Source organism: Papilio polytes, unplaced genomic scaffold, assembly GCF_000836215.1.
Source record: "Papilio polytes unplaced genomic scaffold, Ppol_1.0 DF821511.1, whole genome shotgun sequence".
Lineage (NCBI taxonomy): Eukaryota > Metazoa > Arthropoda > Insecta > Lepidoptera > Papilionidae > Papilio > Papilio polytes.
The window spans coordinates 966,846-985,635 of NW_013527693.1; the positions used below are offsets into that span (position 1 = coordinate 966,846).

General features: G+C 34.1%; 5 protein-coding genes across 6 annotated transcripts in view; 4 read left to right on the plus strand and 1 right to left on the minus strand.

Moving 5' to 3' along the window:
* Positions 1–3,391, minus strand: part of LOC106108568 (transcription elongation factor SPT6) — a 15,849-nt gene extending 12,458 nt beyond the window's left edge. The window contains exons 1-8 of the mRNA XM_013289777.1: positions 3,199–3,391; positions 3,001–3,094; positions 2,457–2,653; positions 1,988–2,107; positions 1,361–1,518; positions 979–1,112; positions 624–742; positions 210–382 (exon numbers count right to left, since the gene is read on the minus strand). Coding sequence (XP_013145231.1) covers positions 210–382; positions 624–742; positions 979–1,112; positions 1,361–1,518; positions 1,988–2,107; positions 2,457–2,653; positions 3,001–3,094; positions 3,199–3,237 — 1,034 coding nt within the window. The 5' untranslated portion in view covers positions 3,238–3,391. The remainder of the gene's footprint in view (positions 1–209; positions 383–623; positions 743–978; positions 1,113–1,360; positions 1,519–1,987; positions 2,108–2,456; positions 2,654–3,000; positions 3,095–3,198) is intronic.
* Positions 3,392–3,825: 434 nt separating this feature from the next.
* LOC106108460 (AH receptor-interacting protein) lies at positions 3,826–6,134 on the plus strand. 2 transcript variants are annotated; one of them, XM_013289625.1, is made up of 6 exons: positions 3,826–4,045; positions 4,113–4,298; positions 4,494–4,656; positions 4,854–5,040; positions 5,173–5,315; positions 5,433–6,134. In XM_013289625.1, exons 1-6 carry the CDS (start codon positions 3,968–3,970, stop codon positions 5,651–5,653), a joined length of 978 nt encoding a protein of 325 aa, XP_013145079.1. In that variant the 5' UTR covers positions 3,826–3,967; the 3' UTR covers positions 5,654–6,134. The 2 variants fall into 2 exon arrangements, with proteins under 2 accessions (XP_013145079.1, XP_013145080.1); XM_013289626.1 differs by having other exon boundaries at positions 3,826–4,040.
* A 282-nt stretch (positions 6,135–6,416) lies between these two features.
* LOC106108457 (tRNA (uracil-5-)-methyltransferase homolog A) lies at positions 6,417–11,366 on the plus strand. The gene is made up of 11 exons (XM_013289621.1): positions 6,417–6,666; positions 6,797–6,947; positions 7,047–7,222; positions 7,342–7,662; positions 7,963–8,100; positions 8,420–8,535; positions 9,088–9,196; positions 9,267–9,389; positions 10,039–10,231; positions 10,733–10,965; positions 11,183–11,366. The coding sequence occupies exons 1-11, from the start codon at positions 6,511–6,513 to the stop codon at positions 11,300–11,302; spliced, it is 1,836 nt and encodes a 611-aa protein (XP_013145075.1). The 5' UTR covers positions 6,417–6,510; the 3' UTR covers positions 11,303–11,366.
* Positions 11,367–12,378: 1,012 nt separating this feature from the next.
* On the plus strand, positions 12,379–17,116 carry LOC106108479 (tyramine beta-hydroxylase). The gene is made up of 11 exons (XM_013289648.1): positions 12,379–12,586; positions 12,853–13,073; positions 13,194–13,334; positions 13,544–13,807; positions 14,149–14,298; positions 14,472–14,604; positions 15,152–15,318; positions 15,735–15,917; positions 16,240–16,427; positions 16,548–16,704; positions 16,880–17,116. The coding sequence occupies exons 1-11, from the start codon at positions 12,511–12,513 to the stop codon at positions 17,006–17,008; spliced, it is 1,809 nt and encodes a 602-aa protein (XP_013145102.1). The 5' UTR covers positions 12,379–12,510; the 3' UTR covers positions 17,009–17,116.
* Positions 17,117–17,651: 535 nt separating this feature from the next.
* On the plus strand, positions 17,652–18,790 carry LOC106108467 (cold shock domain-containing protein CG9705). The gene is made up of 3 exons (XM_013289634.1): positions 17,652–17,856; positions 17,938–18,060; positions 18,484–18,790. The coding sequence occupies exons 1-3, from the start codon at positions 17,750–17,752 to the stop codon at positions 18,644–18,646; spliced, it is 393 nt and encodes a 130-aa protein (XP_013145088.1). The 5' UTR covers positions 17,652–17,749; the 3' UTR covers positions 18,647–18,790.

Consider the following 18,790-nt stretch of genomic DNA (forward strand, 5'->3'; position numbering starts at 1 on the left):
AAACAAAAAAATCCTATATTTCCGTCACGTATTTTATCTGTTTGATTATTATCAGGCAATTTACGAGAATTTGGTAGTACTGCCCCTTAATATGTAACAGCATCTTAATGATAATTTGACGGGTGTCAGATTGCAAGCAGGAGAAGAAACGTTTAAGATTTTTATTATGCGAACACATATTTTCTTTTTTCCATATTTTTTTTATTTACCTTCGAGTCCTTTCTCGCGCTTCCTGTGAATCAGCCTTTGAGACAGGCGCTTTAAGAAACGCCTGTTTGTATATCCACTCCGCCTCATCTTCTAATTCTGTACTACCCTCTTCCACCGGCGTTATTGGTACTTCACGGATCTGCATACGCTCTGGTACATCCGTTTTTCGTATCTATAACATTATTTTTTTCATAAATAATTCGTGTAATCAAAAAAACAATATAACAGAAATAATGTAATTCCAAGATTCTAAGTAATCTGCACCGAGGCAGTGTGATTGACTAAGACAGTCTTACCAAAAAGTTCATCCTGAAATAAAGATTTGAAGGAACTTGTTCTTTAGTAATGGATACATGAGTTACCAGCACAAAAATAAATATCCAAATATAAAATTTGAGTTATTAACAAATCACCTCATTATCCAAATCAGTGAAATGACTCCTCTTCAATTCGCTCGGCTCATAAATTTCAAATATGGATTTTTTACTTGGACGTTTAGCCTTGCCTTTCTTAGTCCTTCTTCTTTCACCATCTTTAAACAGAGAAAGTATCAAATAACTGAAAATAATTCGTGATTTTCCAACTATACTAATCTATACTAGTATTATAAAGAGAAATTTGAATTTTTGTATGTTATTAATTCAAGTAAAAATTACTGGTCCAATTTCAAAAATTGTTTCACCATTATAAAGTTAAGTATTGTGTCAGTAATATAGGCTATATTTTTTTAATTTCGCGTGACGAACTGATAGTCATCTAATAAAATACCTTCATCTTCTTCATCTTCAATATATTCATCAAGATCTTCATCCTCCTCGTCTTCATAATCTTCTTCACCATATTTCTCAAATTCGTCATAGTCAAAATCAACACCAAATATATCTTGACCTTCTTGAAGGGAACTACAAAAAAATCACTAATGTTTTAAACTAACAAAAGAAACTATTAAATGAATTATTAATATGATAAATGATATAGATTTCATTGAAACAAAGTTAATCCACTTTTATTATCATCATCAACCTTCCCTTGTCCATACATAGGGTTGGCAGAGTATGTGATATTCTTCCATTCTCTATCAGCCATCATTCTATAAATTACACAATGTATTTTAATGTAACAAGTCAAAATTGCTTGAGACAAGACTTACGCATCTGTGAAGATTGGCTTCCGTTTCTTCTTACGTTCAGCGATAGGCCGACCGTCGTCGTCCACTATAAAATCATCGGCGTCTGATTCCAACTCGTCATTCTCATCATCGTATTCCACTTCACGCGGCGCCGCGGACTCGGAACGATTTTCATCCTCCTATATTGAAAAATACACATTTTATAATAGTTATAGAATTTATTTAGTGGGTATAATCCAATATAGCATTACAAAACAGCCCCAAAAAATCTATGGAAACTTATACATGTGTATGTATGTAAAAGATATATGCAAGGTAAGCCTAAACCACACCAAGTGGAAATTCGAAGTACCTGCCTAGCCCTCTGGGTTACAGGTTGTGTGTTTTATACAGACTAGCTTTTGCCAGCGATTCCATCAGTGTGGAATTAAAAAAAACAGAAATGAGTAGCCTATTTGTTCTTTTAGACTATATAGTCTATGCCAAATTTCATTAAGATCCATTTAGCTGATTAGGCTACAAACTATAACAAACATCTATCCAGCTAAACTTTCGCATTTCTAATACGAGTTTGTAAGATCTTATATTTGTAACTAAAATTTTTAATTTTACAGCTAGCAACAATGTTGTTACAACTACAACACTGACCTCATCAGATCCTCCAACAAAGAGCTTTTCTGCAATTACTTCTCGTTCCAAATCTGGATCATCTGCACCCTCATTATCACTGTCATCATCCTCTAAGCGTCGCAAACGCTTAAACTTATTCTGCAACAATATATTACTAAGTTTTATACACTTAGAAAACATAAATACCTTATTCTAGTAGTTTACTTAATTTGTACCTTAGTGGGAAATCTACACAACGGGATTACTTAAGCAACTCACACTTAAAAAAATTGAAAAATTACATAATTAAAATGCTAGCCTTATTAAAAAAACCCTCTACAGACTGCAGAAAAATATAAAACTAATTTATTTGCACAAATTAGAGAGTAATGTTTTAAATTATCAGAAGTAAAGCACTGTCAAGCCTGAATAGGCTATATTTTCTACAACATTGATACTTATATCTTACATTAATTGTTTCTCCGTTATCATATTAAAAGCAACTTACTCTTGCAACTTTAACTCCAAGATTCTCCTCAATAAGGTCATAATCTTCATCTTCCAATCTGTCATCCAACTCATCATCACTTTTTTTTCTCTTCTTTGGTCCGACACTAGCGTCCGAGTCCTCTCCATCACTATCCTCTTCAATTGGGGCATCGTCAATCAAATCTTTTAACTCCTCCCGAAGACGCTCCTCATCATCTTGAAAATAAAAATACTTATCATAAAAATACCTTAATCTACTTTACTCTACAGATCCATTTTGACATCTTTAGATATAATTATAATTAAAATGTATTTAATCATAGTTAAATTTAGAGAATTCATAAAATGCCACGACACAAATCAATACAAGTTTTATATATAAATTATAGTATAGTACATGAGATTTACTTTAGAACCTAATAACCTAAAAATGAAGTTGATGTAATTTGACTAACTTAACGAATATCCATGTAAAGGTTATTTAGCCGACACTATAGAGATAACTCCTAACAAAGAGGTCACAAAAGAAAGGCATATAAAACGCTACATTAATTAGCACAAACCTTCTTCTTCTTCGTCCTCGTCATCGCTTTGAACAGCAGCTTTACGTTTCGGCTTTTTACGTTCTGTGGGCTGCTCATCTTCTTCAGAATCCAACTATGCAAGCACAAAGTATTTTTAAGTCTTAATACCAATTTATTCGTTAAAATAAACAAGAGAAAACTTACCTTTTTGTTATGCTACTTTGTAATATTACTAACCTCGCTCTCCTCTGCTTCCGATTCCAAGAAGTCTGCCATTTTTAACTTTTATGAAACTATTTAACGTTCTTGACTAAAATAATTCACAAAAACTATAACTTACACAAATTAAAACCTAAACCAAAATAATAATTACGAAAAGAAATCAGTAGACATATCGTATTTTTCTCTATTCTCTATGCCTGTCCGCAAAAACCGAAATCTGCATCAGTGCTGCACGATTGGTTTGACTCGTATTCAAAAATCGATATTTTTCATATTTTCAAAATCATTCTGAAATTACATTTCATTGAAAGAAATTAGGGTAACAATCTTTTTACGAAAAGATAAGATCATTATTGATTCAGCAGAATCTTGAGTTTACTCATCACAAAGATTTTGAAAACTTTATATATTTTTTGATTTTGACTTTGAAAACTTTATATTCAATTTTAAGATAGAGCTGTTTTTGCCTAAATCCCTATTTTATTCATTAACTTTCTTATCGTGCTTTTCATTAATTCTTATCACTTATTTTCTGTATGTATCTCGAATGTCTTGAACAAATCGAATAAGACTGGGACATACTGGGGCATAGATAACGTGTTAGATCTGTGAAATGGGAACTTGACATTTTGACAGCTTGACATCAATACGTCAAAGTCAAGTCAAATAATCGAATCATCGATTATTGTTATCTTATCAACAATTTTTTGTATTACAGATTTGAAACACCAGAAAAGCAATGATTTGTCTTACATTTTGAAGTGAAAATTAAATTTGGTTTAAGATGAGTTCGCAAAACCCAATAATTAAGAATGTCGTGCATGCTGGGCAAAAGTATATTTCTATCGCTGACGGCAGTAAGGTAATTTTATTAAATTGTCTCCATAATTATTCTATTCAATTAGAAACTATTTTTACTTCTATTTTAGGCGCATTTTCATTTTCAAACTTGGAAATTAGGTAAAGAAAGGATATTGATTGACGATAGTAAGAAGATTGGCCAAAAGGAACCTATGGTTTTAGTCATAGGCCATAAGTTCAAACTAGAAGTATGGGAAACAATAGTAAAATTAATGGCTGTTGGTGAAGTTGCTAGTTTTCGTGTTAAGAAGGAGGTAAACATTTAAACATTTTAAAATTTTCATGTTTTTTTTCTATTTTGACAACACATAATGTCTGTCAGTCTTTGATTGCTTTATCTAAGCATGATTTTGCACTAGTTTCATTCATAACATGTTAAATATTGTCTAGTAACAAATCTAAATTGATTCAATATGGTGTTATAAATATATAATACCACTTCTCCATAGCTAGTGTACAGCTACCCATTTGTATCAAAAACATTGCGGGACCTGGGCCAGGAACAGCAACAAATAAAACATACATGCACAATGACATTGCACACAGAAGGCATTGGATATTCAGACCTCGATGATTTGATAAGGAATCCTTGTGATTTGGAATTTATCATAGGTGACTCGCTTTAATGTTTTTAATAATATATTTGCAGATATGTTCCATTCATGTAGTCTGTAGTTTAAATTTACTTACAGTATATGTACCATACTTTGAGTAAATATGCATTTGTTGTATTATTTGTAGACTGGCAGTTTGTACCAAGATTTGTAGGGCAAACTATTTATGAGAAAGAAATGTGTCTTATGTTTTAGAGTTACTTAAAGTTGAAAGATCAGATGAATATGAAAAAGAAGTATGGCAACTTGACATAAAAGAAAGGTTAGAATTAATACCTACATTAAAAGAGAAAGGCAATAAGCTATATGGGGAAAAGAAATTTGCTGAAGCAGAAGATGCATATAGTCAAGCGATAGCAATCTGTGAACAACTTATGTTAAGGTATGTTATATGTTGTCTTTTTAACCATATTTGGTAATGAGTGTTTCAGCCTCGACTTGCCTGTCAAGTCGTCTATCATAAAAAATATTATAATGGTGTCAATAATAAAATGTTTTTGTTTAATTGTTACAGGGAGAGAAAGACTGACGATGAATGGATAACATTAAATAAAATAAAACTGCCAATTCTACTTAATTATGCTCAGGTTAAACTAGTCCAAGAAGATTTTTATGCTGTTATTGAACATTGTAATACTATTTTAGAATATGATAAAGGTGAGGAATCTAATTCTTATTATTTTCCTGTTTATAATGTTACTAACAAATTCAACAAAACTTTAAAAATTGATTTACTTAATAGCCTGACCAAGTAATTGTTTTATTTTATTACAGATAACGAAAAAGCTTTATACAGACGTGCCAAAGCTCATGTTGGAGCATGGAATCCAAATCTAGCTGAGGAAGATTTTAAACGCTTAAAAGCTATCAACCCTACTATTGGTACAATTGTGGACAAAGAATTAGAATTTGTAAAGAAATTACGGAAAGAAAAAGCAGAATTGGATAAAGATGCATTAAAAAATTTATTTTTAAAAGAGAATGAAGGAATATAACATTTAATATCCATTAGTTTATATTTAGGTTCAAAAACTGATGAACTGTACATACTTCTATATGTAATATATAAACACTCTTATATTCCAAATATCCAAACACACCATTCTTAAAAATGGATTTAGTTTTAAAGAAAGAACTTCCTCAGAAATGATAGGTTGTGATTCAATCACTCTCATCCCATTCATTCCTTCATTCATAGAGATGGTGGTTATGAAAATTGTACTTATTTATCGTTAATTAGTGATTACTGCGAAATTATAAATTCATATTCATTTTGGTGTCAGGCGAAAAATTTGTTTACTATTTCAAGTGCTATTAACAGTAAAACACTTACTAATATTAACCACAAGAAATATGAAGATTGTAGGCGAACTAAACTTCCTTCCAGAATTATAATTTTATGTTAAGAGTTGTTTTATGTGGAAATTGTTTCGTTTACCTTGTTTTATTGTAATAAATAAATGGCTACTAACTCAAGATTGTTGTTTTAATCTAATTAGAAATGGACCAAATGTTTTATACACAAATACCACTAAATTATTAGACTCTAACTAGACCACTAAATTAATTTCATGTAGACTTTTATATTCAATTGATAGAATTGTTATCATTTGACTATTTGGTAACTTGTACCAATATAATCAATACATAACTTTCAAAACTCGATACATCAAGTATTATAAACATCGATTTTTTAGCGTTAAATCTAGCAACTCTATTATCTGTAATCTGTGAATATGACAATATTGTCATGACACATGACATAACATAACCTAAAAAAAGTTTCCACTATAACCTTAAATATTGTTTGTTTTCATGTCAGAAGTAAGTGTTTAACTTTGTTTTTATAATTATGACTGAGACTAATGATACGAAACATGAAATCGAAACTGAATCAACAGAAAACACAGCTCTCAAGGAGGAATATGCTTACTTAGATCGAGGTGGTTTTTCTTCAGAGAAATTTAAGATTGAACTTCGGGGACTTCCAAAGTTTTATGGCATAGCAGTAAGTTAGTCTAAGTTTGTTTAAAAGATATATGTATAGATATATTATTGATCTGAAATTTTTAACTTAAACCTAATATTCATAAATGAAATACAAATATTTTAGATTTACTAAAAAACCTTGGTTTCAGGAATTAAAGAAATTAATGAATCAAAAACTAGGCTTGAACACAAGTAAAATTAAACGTCCTAAAAATGGAAGTCATTGGCTATTTGCATGTTTCCAAAATGAAGAGGAAAGGTTAAAAGCTATAACAGCACTTAATGGATTTTCATGGAAAGGTTGAGTTAACTTTAAACATTAGCAAGATTCTTTTGCTTTTAAAATAGTAATATGCTGCTTTATGTAAATAAATATGTGAATAATTAGTTTGTATGTAGGTAAAAAACTCATAGCTGAAGTTGCAAAGCCTGCTCCGGATCCTCTAGTCAGAAAGAGGAAGTTGGAGGAAGAGGGAACTGGTTCTGATAAGAAGGGAGTTGAAGATAATAAGAGTCAGGAAGAGAGATTGAAAGATGCTACTATACCTTATTGGAATATACCATATGAAGAACAGGTATTTTTTTGACATTTGTCACTAAAAGACAGAAAGATAGCAATTGTTTCTTAATTAAGCTTGTTTTTGTTAATTTTTTTACCTTCCTCATATGAGATTTTTGTTTCTATTCTTTTCAGTTAAAACTCAAAGAGAAGGAAATAAGAAATATTCTTATGAAATATGATAATGAAATATGGAAAATCAATAAAGAAAGACGGGATGAAATAGAAGCCAAACGTAAACTGCACAATGGATTAAGTTTTGATTTGAAACCTATAGTACCATCACCGGTGACAGAGGGGTATCGGAATAAATGTGAATTCACTGTTGGCATTGATGATGAAACTAAGAAGCCTACAGTTGGTTTCAGACTGGGCAGTTACGTCACAGGCACCGTTGGCGTTGCCCCGATACAATCGTTAAATCATATTTCAGAGCAGACAAAGAAAGCTGTCTTGGTTAGTTTAAAAACTTCGCTTTTATTCATTGATTAAATATTATTATAGTATACTTGCTGTATTACTTATTAAAGACATTTAATATTGTAGTTTTAATGGGCACAGTATCAAGTACAGACTCTACAAGTCAAACTGTATTATTAATTGTTAGTGTGTAGGCAAAAAATTGAACTTTTAATTAAATTGTACAGTGTCCAGTTTCGCCTACATACATTGGGCTTTAACTGTATTGTTTGACTGTCCAATTAAAACTGTAGATCTGTACCTGACTTAATACTGACTCTCTAAGTTATTTTACAGATATTCCAAGAGTTTGTGAGGAGGTCGAATTTGGCGCCATTTTCACCCGCCGACTACTCCGGGTATTGGAGATATCTGACAGTGAGGCATTCCAAGTTCAATGGAGATATAATGCTGATCATTGCTCTGCACCCACAGGTTAATAATGTTATAACAATATTTATTATTACCAGTATTACATTGTAATGCCATAGCCTAACTATAAAATGTAGTTAGTTTAAGCACATTGCACAATATACACACAGACTCACCTCACAGCGAAAACACACATACCACACAAATGGACCACATTCCATACCAAATAGCGGAATGTCGTCCAAAAAAGGATCAGTGATACACTCCACACCTTTTCTGATCAAATTAGGATATATAAAAAAAAAACTGTAAAATGTAGGAAAGTGTTTTTTTTTTTTTCTTAACTTTTTTTATGATATTAACACTGACCATTACATTTCAGAATTTAACAACAGATGAATTGGAGAAACTGAAAACAGATTTAAAAGAACATTTTAGTTCTGAAGAATCTACAGCATGTGGGATAAAGTCTATATGTTACGAATTAATTATTAAAAAGTATGTCGAACTTAAATTATATTTTATAACCTAAAATGTTTTAAAAACACTATTTACTTTTAAAATCATACAATCAATTAAACATTAAAAATAGTATTGACAGAATATTTATGTGTTAGAAATTAGCATTTTTACTATTACATAATATTTTAGTGGTAGTGCCCGCTTTAACATCTTAGCACTGCAGGGCCGGCACGCCCCCAGTAATACCACGACCACACAGAAGACAGGCGTGAAATGGAAGCAATTCCGTGTTTTGTCTGATGAGTGTGGTGCCGGAGGCCTAATTTAAGTCACTTTCTCCTTACCACCCTTTTCTTATAAGGAGAGGATGGGTAGGGGAAGTGGATGTGACGGTGGAGGAGATACATAGGGAGGGGAAATATCCTCTTTATGTGCGTCTCCTCCTCCGTCGTATAAAGTTAGGCAACGCATTTGCAATTGTGGATGTCTATGGGCAGCGGTTGCTTCGCGATTTTGGCGGATTCAGGTGGTCGCTTGCTCGTTTGCCACCTTTTGTTATAAAAAAAAATGTTTTTTAATTTTTTTCAGACGTGTTGGTGAAGACGGTCCTAAGCCAATACATCTGATGGGTTCAACTCACATCATTGATGTTATCTTAGGAAGGCAATTCAGGATATCACCTGAAGCATTCTTTCAGGTTTCTTTTTTAATACTTTAAAATACTATGAATCAGCTTTTAAAGATAGTAATTATATAATGTATTTTAGGTAAATACAGCGGGTGCAGAAATATTGTATCAAAATGCGATAGATTTAAGTCAAACGACAAATGATTCTACTGTAATTGATATATGCTGTGGCACTGGAACCATTGGCTTGTGCTTTGCAAAGGTAAATACATCACTAAATACTATTTACAACAGACAAAACTACAAATTTTTATTTCACTGCTTTAGTAACATACAAAACTAGTATTTTTTCTTTTATTAGCATAGCTTAGTTGACTTAGGACCCTCTTTTTGTAGATTTGTATCAGATAAGTACACTACAGTTTAAGTAACAATTTATATTGTATTTTTTCCATATCTATAAATATATTTTATTTCTGATGTCTGTATGTTGACTTACAACTGCGGTCGCGTACTAGGAGTGTGCGAGTCCATTGTATTGGAAAATGTATTTTTTTCCTTCTTACTAATCTTACTTTTTACGCAATATTATAAATGCAAAATTTAAGATGGATGGACGTTTGTAAGAGTTTGTAACCTAATCGGCTGACTGGATCTCGATGAAATTTGGCATAGACATAGAGGATAGTCTGGAAGAACATATAAAGTACGCTTTTGTTTTTTTTTTAATTCCGCGCCGACGGAGTCGCGGGCAAAAGCTAGTCAATAAATACATTTTCTTATGTCTGTATGTTGTCTTACTGCGGTCGCGTATTGGGTGTGGAGATAGTATCAGAGTCTGTGCGAGACTATTGTTTTGTAATATGCTTTTTTTTTATATCAATAAATAAGCTTTCTTTGTGTTGTCTTAGCATTGCGGCCGCGTGCTTGGCGTGGAGTTAGTAGCAGAGGCGGTTCGCGACGCGCGCGCTAACGCGGAGCTGAACGCGGCGGATAACTGCGAGTTCTTCTGCGGACGCGCCGAGGATGCGCTGCCTTCGGTGATGGCGCGCGCAGGAGGAGAACAGCTTGTCGCGTTACTTGACCCGCCGCGCGCTGGACTGCGTATGTACAAACTTAACACTAAAATAATATTACAGACAGTTCCTCTGGTTTTGCGGTTGTCTATGGGCGTCGATGTACATCTCGGTGTTCTCGCTGCTCGTTTGACCCCTTCTCTTTTAAACTTACAATAAGAACACTCTTTTGATAGATATCACATTCCGATTAATTAAATCCTCACTAAATGGGGTGTATTTAATTTTGTATCTGTTTAAATTAAAAACAAATAATGTTTCCCTATAAGAATAGTCCTTTAGTGTAAAATTCAGAGCAGTGCTAAGGGACTGTTTAGGTAATTATTAATGTTTCTTGGATCGTTATGTAGATGTTATACCATTGCTGTATTATTTCTGTTAAAATCATCATTTTTTTAAATAGCATGGCATTTTTCACTTTTTAAATGAAAGTTAATCTGTGTTTTTAATATTGAGAATAGCATCTTTTTATAAGATAATTTAAACCGTTCTCAATTTCAAATGTTTACAAAATTATTGTACTTAACAGATATGCGAGCTATAACACAACTACGGAACACGAAGAAAGTGAAACGTTTGATATACATATCGTGTAGCCCGGCGTCGGCTGTTAAGAACTTCGTGGATTTAGCACGCGCGTCTTCTAAGACCCTGCGAGGCGCGCCATTCACACCGGTACGAGCTGTGCCGGTTGACATGTTCCCGAACACCAAACATGTCGAGCTGGTCGTACTCTTCGAAAGAGAAAGCGATACTACTCAAGTAAGTTCAATTAAGGAGTGAGAGAGAGGTCAGAAATACAATGAGATAGAAAGAGACGGTTACAACTGTCTTATTACAGCCATTAGGTAACAAACACTGACATGTCATAGAGTAAAAATGCTTCTAATACAGAATATAAAATTTAATGAATGGTTTAAAATTGAATTTTTAAATCTTTCACATCTGTATGGAAATATATCATTTTATTTAATTTCAGAAATCTCCCGACGAAGAAAATGTAAATATAACAATGGAGGACAATAAAGAGATAAAAAGCGAGGATCCACAGAACTCCGAAGCAGTAGTAGATGTAAATATGGTTAATAATGAAACATGACTAATATAAATTGTAATGAATCAATTGTTGGTAGACAACATTATTTTTTTACTATATAAATGATTATCTATACAATAGTAGTTTTATTAATAAATACACTGGATCAATACTAACCGATAACAAAACTAAACAATAGTGTTAACAAGACAAAAAACATATTTCTACAATTTAAGTGGCCAGGATTATCAATAAAAAAATCAATAATTAAATGTACGATGCGATACTGCTATTTAAAAAGCATTTAATTTTTAACGACCTATAAACTATTTTAACCTATTTTTTGGTATGGGGGGGAATCTTCAAAAATATACCTTTCCTTCTGGAGGGAAGACGGCTATATGAGAAACATTTTTAACCTATAAGCCAAGTAAATGTACCTAAAAATTCCACAATATCAATTAGTAGAGATATCTTCACATTTACGTTGTTTAGGCGTTGATTGCGATGTAATTAAAACGTGATTAAATGAAGCCCGAGGGTTTGCGGTGAAAGAGGTCACCCGTCGCGGGCGGGTGTTCCAGGAATTTAATATAAGAAGGGGCGACGCCGGTGCATTCTAAAGCGTACCTAACGACTCCATTCATTTTCAACCGCAAAATATTTAGCACAAATATGTATAGCATGCCCCGTGTGCTCTAGGTATGTTTATAATCCTTATAATATCTATTAGCTTTCACGACTTCTTTATAAAGGAGGCTGGCAGAATAGACTGATTTTAATTGAATTTGCAGGTTACAAATATAACGATACAAAACGAGTATTTTGGACAGATCGGTCCAATGGATTTTGTCGGTCGAAAAATCCTCCAAAACGAAAGTTTTTCTATAAAGGCACGATAAATTGATGTTCATAAATATTTCTGTATTCATTTTGCAAAGTTGATATCTTGCTATTCCTTAGAAATAAATTGAGAACGCTTGATTTTACTTTGGCAATAAAGGTAATAAAAAAATAGGTAGTTAGAATTTTCTAGATTGTTTTCAACCACTTTTTGCCGCGACTGTACTTTTTAATATTTAAATACCTTTCTACTTAACGTTCTGACTGTACCCGTCGTTCCTTACATTCCATCGCGACGTCACTTCGAGAGCGCGATATCATCCCAGACTTAAGTCGGGATAGAAGCCGATATCTCATTGTATTTCTAGACTTCGAAGTGTCCACATCCTTCCTAAGTTCTGATGAAATGTGTTGAGTAACCAACAGTCATGGGGTTTATGTGTATTTCTGTGCTATTGTTGTCGCTAATTTTCTACCAATATACGTTATCCAAAAATCCTAAAGGTGAGTTAAATTTTTGTAGCTTGATAGTTAGAATATAAAACAAAAAATGAATTGTAGGTCACCAGCAAATCGTGTTTACCGCCCGTTTATATTTTGCCCCGGCAAATTGTAAAGAGACGGTAAGATGTATTTAATATATGAACAATAGTCGACGACGATTTGCCTAGGCAAATTACAAACGGTCAGTATACAAGATATGCCGGTGACCCATACATATAACGAATACAAAATCAGGATTATAATTTATTTTTACGTTTAAATTTCAGCTTGGTACGCGGAAAGTGAGTCCGTAATAGACCCTAACGGTGCATTACTGCTGAAATGGAAAGTCGATTATTTCAATCGTAAGATAAGATTCCAATTGGTTATATCGGATAGAGCGCCGGAAGCTAACTGGATTGCCTTAGGATTCTCTGATAGAGGAGGTCTAGAAAAATCTGATGTGTGTCTAGTGTGGACCGATTACAAAGGACATGATCATTTTGAGGTATGAACGAGCGCAAGAATCTATGTAACAATGTTTGTCCAACAAATCCCTCTTTATTATGCCGTTATTTTTGATAAATTACAGTCTTTTACTTAAATACTGTTTTATATGATTTTCAAGGACATGCATGCGGATACTCACGGCAAAGTGACGCGGGATGTGCAACAGGACTGCGAAGCTTTTTACCTCGACAGCAGCGCTCGGAGTATATTCTTTGAACGATACTTCGACACTTGCGATGACGATGATTATGTGATTGAGGTGAGATTTAATTTAGTGGTTGCAATAGACATTGCTACAAAGGTTTATGGGTTCTTTAATTTTAGTTGAGATAAAACTTTAAAATATCGTTTTGACTGCTAAAATATGTCTCATAGCTTTTATTATTTTTAAAGAAAGTCAACAATATATTTTCTACAGTAGCTTTAACGACTGAAACTCTAGGCAACTTTATCACATTTTTATTTCAGGATGGAACAGTTCACGTAGTATGGGCTCGTGGTACAGATAAATTGTTCACATCGAAAGGTCTCTGTTTGTCGTGCGCAGCGGCTGAGGACCGCGGCTTCGTGCGCGTTCGGCTTCTAACTCCAGCAAACTTGCCTCAGCCTCGTGCGGAACAGCTTATTATAACTAACAAAGATTTAAACGTGCCCAGTGGCGATACCACTTATTGGTGTCAGGTTGTAAAACTACCTGACTTTGTTATTCAGACGATTCATCATATTGTGAAGGTAATGTCCATAGTTTAATGAACTAATACAAGTCCAGCTGTGGGCAAATACTGATTGAAGAAATGTGATAAGAATTGCCAGTTGAATAAATATGTATTATTTTGACCTTGGCAAAACAAAGAAAAGTGTTATAACCTTCTGTTTGGGAAGACGGTTAAAAAGTATTTCATTTGGCTAAATGGTGGTAGACGCCTTATGTTACACTTTTTACAATAATATATAACCTGTTTCCTCATGTGATGTAGAATGAAGTCTGCTTTTGAAAAAATCTGTATCAGTTCTTCATAAATGATACTGAAATAAATTTTATCAGTGCTATTACGATAGTTATTTGTTTTCAGTTCGAATCCACTATAACCAAAGGTAATGAAGGACTCGTACATCACATGGAGCTCTTCTATTGCGACGCTGAACCGAATAAGGAAATGCCTCTTTATAACGGCAACTGCTTCTCATCTGATCGACCGGAAGATACTAAATTGTGTTCGAAGGTAAACGTAATTTTATACAAATGTTTGATATATATCCCACTTCAAGCTTGTGACGTCAATGCACTTAGTTAAAACTAAAAAGGCCAGAGCAACTAAAAGTTAACTAACAAAGAGTATAGTTAGACCGGTAATTATTTTAAGATTTACTAGCATTAGTTCGTGTGTAATTTAAGGTGAGAGCAGCTTGGGCTATGGGGGCGCCCCCGTTCGCTTACCCGGAAGAAGCGGGTTTACCTATCGGTGGTTCGAAGTCTAACAAATACGTCATGCTCGAAGTGCATTACAATAATCCCGAATTGAAAGATGGTAATTATAACTACTAGATGTGTTTTTTTGTTACTTGTCCTTCATAATGAGATGAAACCTTGTCATCTCATTATGAAGAGCGGGCGCGCACTTTTACCTAAGCACAACTGTGGTGCGATTTTCGATTGTTTCGTATCCAATTCAACTTTATTCGTACAACTAAAAATCGAGTAGTGTTCACTTCCATATAAGCTCATAGCAATCAAAGCTACACTAAACAGTTATGCGATGGTTTAGTCTAAGGGGTGCGAGCGCTTTAAAAATGAAGTTTACAAAGAATGTTAGCAATATTTACGACAATTTAATTATATACTAGCTTTCGCCCGCGGCTCCGTCCGCGTGGTATTGAAAAAAACAAAAGTGAATAGCCTATGTGTTCTTCCAGACTATCCTCTACATCTATGCCAAATTTCATCGATATCCGTTCAGCCGTTTAGGCCACAAACTCTAACAAACATCCATCTATCCATCCATCCATCTAAACTTTCGCTTTAAACTAAGTAAACATCCAACTAAACTTTCATTTATAATATTAGTATGATTTTAGATTGGGTCGACAGTTCTGGTATTATATTACACGTGACATCAAACAGACGCCGTTACGACGCCGCAATTATGGAACTTGGTTTAGAGTACACGGACAAAATGGCCATACCTGGCGGACAGGAGGCCTTTCCACTCACTGGATATTGTATACCACAATGTACAGCAGTGGTAAGTAGGTATTTACTAACTCGTTAAACATTGAAAGACTAAAAATGTATTCAATGAAAATTTACTTAATTACAAATCGTTTTAACGTTTTTGGTTTAACATTTTATCGTTTTTTTGGTCAAAATGAAGTATAGCAACATTATACTATTCAAGGACTCTGGCGGTAAGAAGTCGATCATTATGTCTTTATCCCACCTATTAATGTCACCCGTATCGATCTGTCTTTCGTCATCTCTGTCGTCACTCCCTTCTCTATTATGTCCCCTTTTACACAATCCATCTAATGCTGGGCTTACCTCTGTCGGTGTGTCTCTACACTTATTAAATTCTCCTTGTCAAGCGATTCCCTCCTCATGAAATACCCATTCTATTTTCTTTTGTTTGGAAAGAAATCGTTATAAAATCTTGTATTGCAGGGTCTACCAGAGCAGGGTATCGTAGTGTTCGGCAGCCAGCTGCACACGCACCTTACAGGAGTGGCGGTGTGGACGCGCCACGCGCGTCGCGCACGCGAGCTGCCTCTGCTCAACAAGGACCTGCACTACTCTACACACTTCCAGGAGATCAGGATACTACATCGACCTGTCAAAGTTTTACCCGTACGTACTCTTTAGAAAGGAGGTTATACACCGACCATAGACAATGCGATGCAATGGGGTGTTGCCAGTTTTGTTAGACATTAGACGTTTAGGGGAAAAGTAAAAAAATATTAGAGCATTTCAATTGTCACACGACGTCCAACAACGACAAATATCCCTAAAGTAAATAATCATTAGGGTCTTTTTTATACTGAAACGCTCAAATCATCAAATCAATATGATAACGACTGTCGTCTATGGACTTTGATAACCTATATCCTATAAATTTAAATATATAAATCTATAATTTAATGTAATTTTCATGTTGGATAATTGTTTCCAGGGTGACTTCTTAGAGACGACATGCATCTACAATACAATGGAGAAATCAAACGCCACCATCGGTGGTCACGCTATCACCGACGAGATGTGCGTCAACTACCTGCACTATTACCCCGCCACGCAGCTCGAAGTCTGCAAGAGCGCCATCTCAAACTTGGCATTGGAAAATTATTTCAAATTTGAATACCGGTACAAAGACGAAGAAATAACTATAGCGTTATCTCATTCATGCACTACCTATTTGACTCTCTGTGATAGAGACAATCGTAATTATTGTTACTAATATAAATGTGTTGCGTTATATTGCAGATGGGACAACATGTCTATTTCGTACTCATCGCCGCCCCGCGCCAACTACCTGGCTATCAAGCCGTGGACGCCGCTGAGAGCCGGCGCACTGACCGCGCTTTACACAGAATCGCCGATATCAATGCAGTGTAATAAATCCGATGGCAATCGATTTCAGGTTATTACCAAATTATAAACAATTGATTTCACGCAATGATTAAATGAAAATAAGTCTGTTCAAATGATATTGACAAAAGACAGCTTTATAATAACGTCTATTAATCATGTTTTATTATTATTTTCGCTAATTCCTTAAATAAATTGTTCATTATACAATATTATTTCTTTGACAGGGGGATTGGGAAGGATTGCCGATACCGAAAATTAAAGTTCCGTTACCAGAAAAGCCACGAAACTGTGGACACTCTGCAAAACGTGCCAAAAAAGTTATGACTTACCAAGATTATATGTCTAGAAATTAGTTTTCCCTCTTATCCTATGATATAGCAAACATACTTTGACATATATACATGTAGATAACTATAAATGCTTATTAATAAAATTGTATTTAAGTTTCAAAATAAAGTTATTCCAAGATCTATGAAGTTGTTTTATTTAATTGCGCGTAGACTACTTATTATTATCACTCATATTAGAATCCCTATAACGGACAGCCAAATTCAGACTTGCTACCATACTGGCGAGCAGTGGTCCATGTCCATGTCTGCGTTGCCCATAAGTAATCGAGAAGAGTGTTTGGTCATGCTCACCTCGGCGGGTGCACTGCCGCCAAATGTGTGTCTTAGGAATTTAGTTTGCACCCCCGTAGGTGTAAGTGCCAGACACAGAAGATATACAAGTTAGGACGGTATGATTAACTTTCGTCAGTATCAGCTTAAAGTCCATTACTGAATGTAGGTTTTCCTAGCGATTACCACGATGCCTGCTTCTGTGCTGCCCGCATCTAGTATTATATTAATTACATTAAATGTTTATTTTTTCGTTCATATATATCTATTTTCTTTTATCCAAATAATAAATGGACTATCAATAAAATAGTGTTAATCTTGGAGTTGCATATGTAAACATTGATCCTCATTTATCCATAGTGAAAAATGATGAAATTTTGACATTTCGTTGTTTCTGGTTATTTCGTATTTTTCTTGATCAGATCTTCTTATCAGCTATTTTCCTCTTTCGCAATAACATTTGCTTATCAAACCATGTCTAACGATTATGGTTTTAACAGTGATGATTCTCCTAACAAAACAAATTCTCACTTACAACTTCCTAGTCCTATAATTACGCGTCGCAATCGAACTGCTTCGACGTAAGTTACTATGCAAAATACTGTGTTATAAATTATTGTTGAAAATATTTTTTATTCATTATTTTGTTTGTACATTCGTAGGTCTGAAAGAGCTCTGGGAAACCCGGTAGAAAATGGGAAAATTAAATCATTTTGCCGGGAAAGAGGTCACGGTTATGTGACTCCAGAAAAGGGCGGAGAAGATCTCTTTGTTCATATTTCTGAGTAAGTACAAAAATTATTCTTATTTTCTATAAGAAAATAAGGTTAAATTAAACAAAAGTTAACTTTTAAATCACAAGCAGTAGTGATGAAATCTTATTGTTTGGTAACATGGACCTATTCTCGGGATTTACTTGTTTCTTTTTATTTTTTAAAATTAGAACTTAACTTCTCATATGAGTAACATTTTACACATCGGACTAGTGTTTATCAAAGAAACCGAAGTGGTACAACATTGACTAAAATTTGCATTTACGGTCAGTGCTGCACAATGTCAGTTAAGACATGACATGTGTAAACATAGCCTTAATATATCTGAGATTGGAGGCTATTCTGTGACTCTTTTAGTTAGAAAGTATAATATATCATTTTAGATACCAATTTAAGTAAGAAATTTTTGTAACAGCTTTAATTATTTATTTTTAGCATTGAAGGTGAGTATGTTCCACTTCCTGGTGATGAAGTTACATACCGTCTGTGTCCGATCCCACCAAAGTTTGAGAAAAACCAAGCCGTCCATGTCCGAATTATCCACTTGACACATCAGAGGCACCTTAAGTGGGATGAACCACTGCAGATACGCTCGTAATCATGCATTTGACACAAAGAAGCACAATTTTTGTTAAACAACCCTGTCACTTGTCATCGCAGGTTTATTTATAAGCCCATAAAGGCCTAAAATGTATTTATCAGTAGTTATAAGCTCATGTTCACTATATTTTTTTTATATTTT

Bases quoted from the DNA above. Each gene is read 5' to 3' on its own strand.
- LOC106108460 (XM_013289625.1), top strand. From the start codon at position 3,968: ATGAGTTCGCAAAACCCAATAATTAAGAATGTCGTGCATGCTGGGCAA. The intron at 4,046-4,112 runs GTAATTTTATTA...CTTCTATTTTAG, and splicing joins CTATCGCTGACGGCAGTAAG to GCGCATTTTCATTTTCAAAC. The intron at 4,299-4,493 runs GTAAACATTTAA...ACTTCTCCATAG, and splicing joins GTTTTCGTGTTAAGAAGGAG to CTAGTGTACAGCTACCCATT.
- LOC106108457 (XM_013289621.1), top strand. From the start codon at position 6,511: ATGACTGAGACTAATGATACGAAACATGAAATCGAAACTGAATCAACA. The intron at 8,101-8,419 runs GTTAATAATGTT...ATTACATTTCAG, and splicing joins TCATTGCTCTGCACCCACAG to AATTTAACAACAGATGAATT. The intron at 9,390-10,038 runs GTAAATACATCA...GTGTTGTCTTAG, and splicing joins TTGGCTTGTGCTTTGCAAAG to CATTGCGGCCGCGTGCTTGG.
- LOC106108479 (XM_013289648.1), top strand. From the start codon at position 12,511: ATGGGGTTTATGTGTATTTCTGTGCTATTGTTGTCGCTAATTTTCTAC. The intron at 13,808-14,148 runs GTAATGTCCATA...ATTTGTTTTCAG, and splicing joins CGATTCATCATATTGTGAAG to TTCGAATCCACTATAACCAA. The intron at 16,428-16,547 runs GTACAAAGACGA...GTTATATTGCAG, and splicing joins TATTTCAAATTTGAATACCG to ATGGGACAACATGTCTATTT.
- LOC106108467 (XM_013289634.1), top strand. From the start codon at position 17,750: ATGTCTAACGATTATGGTTTTAACAGTGATGATTCTCCTAACAAAACA. The intron at 17,857-17,937 runs GTAAGTTACTAT...GTACATTCGTAG, and splicing joins CGCAATCGAACTGCTTCGAC to GTCTGAAAGAGCTCTGGGAA. The intron at 18,061-18,483 runs GTAAGTACAAAA...ATTTATTTTTAG, and splicing joins CTCTTTGTTCATATTTCTGA to CATTGAAGGTGAGTATGTTC.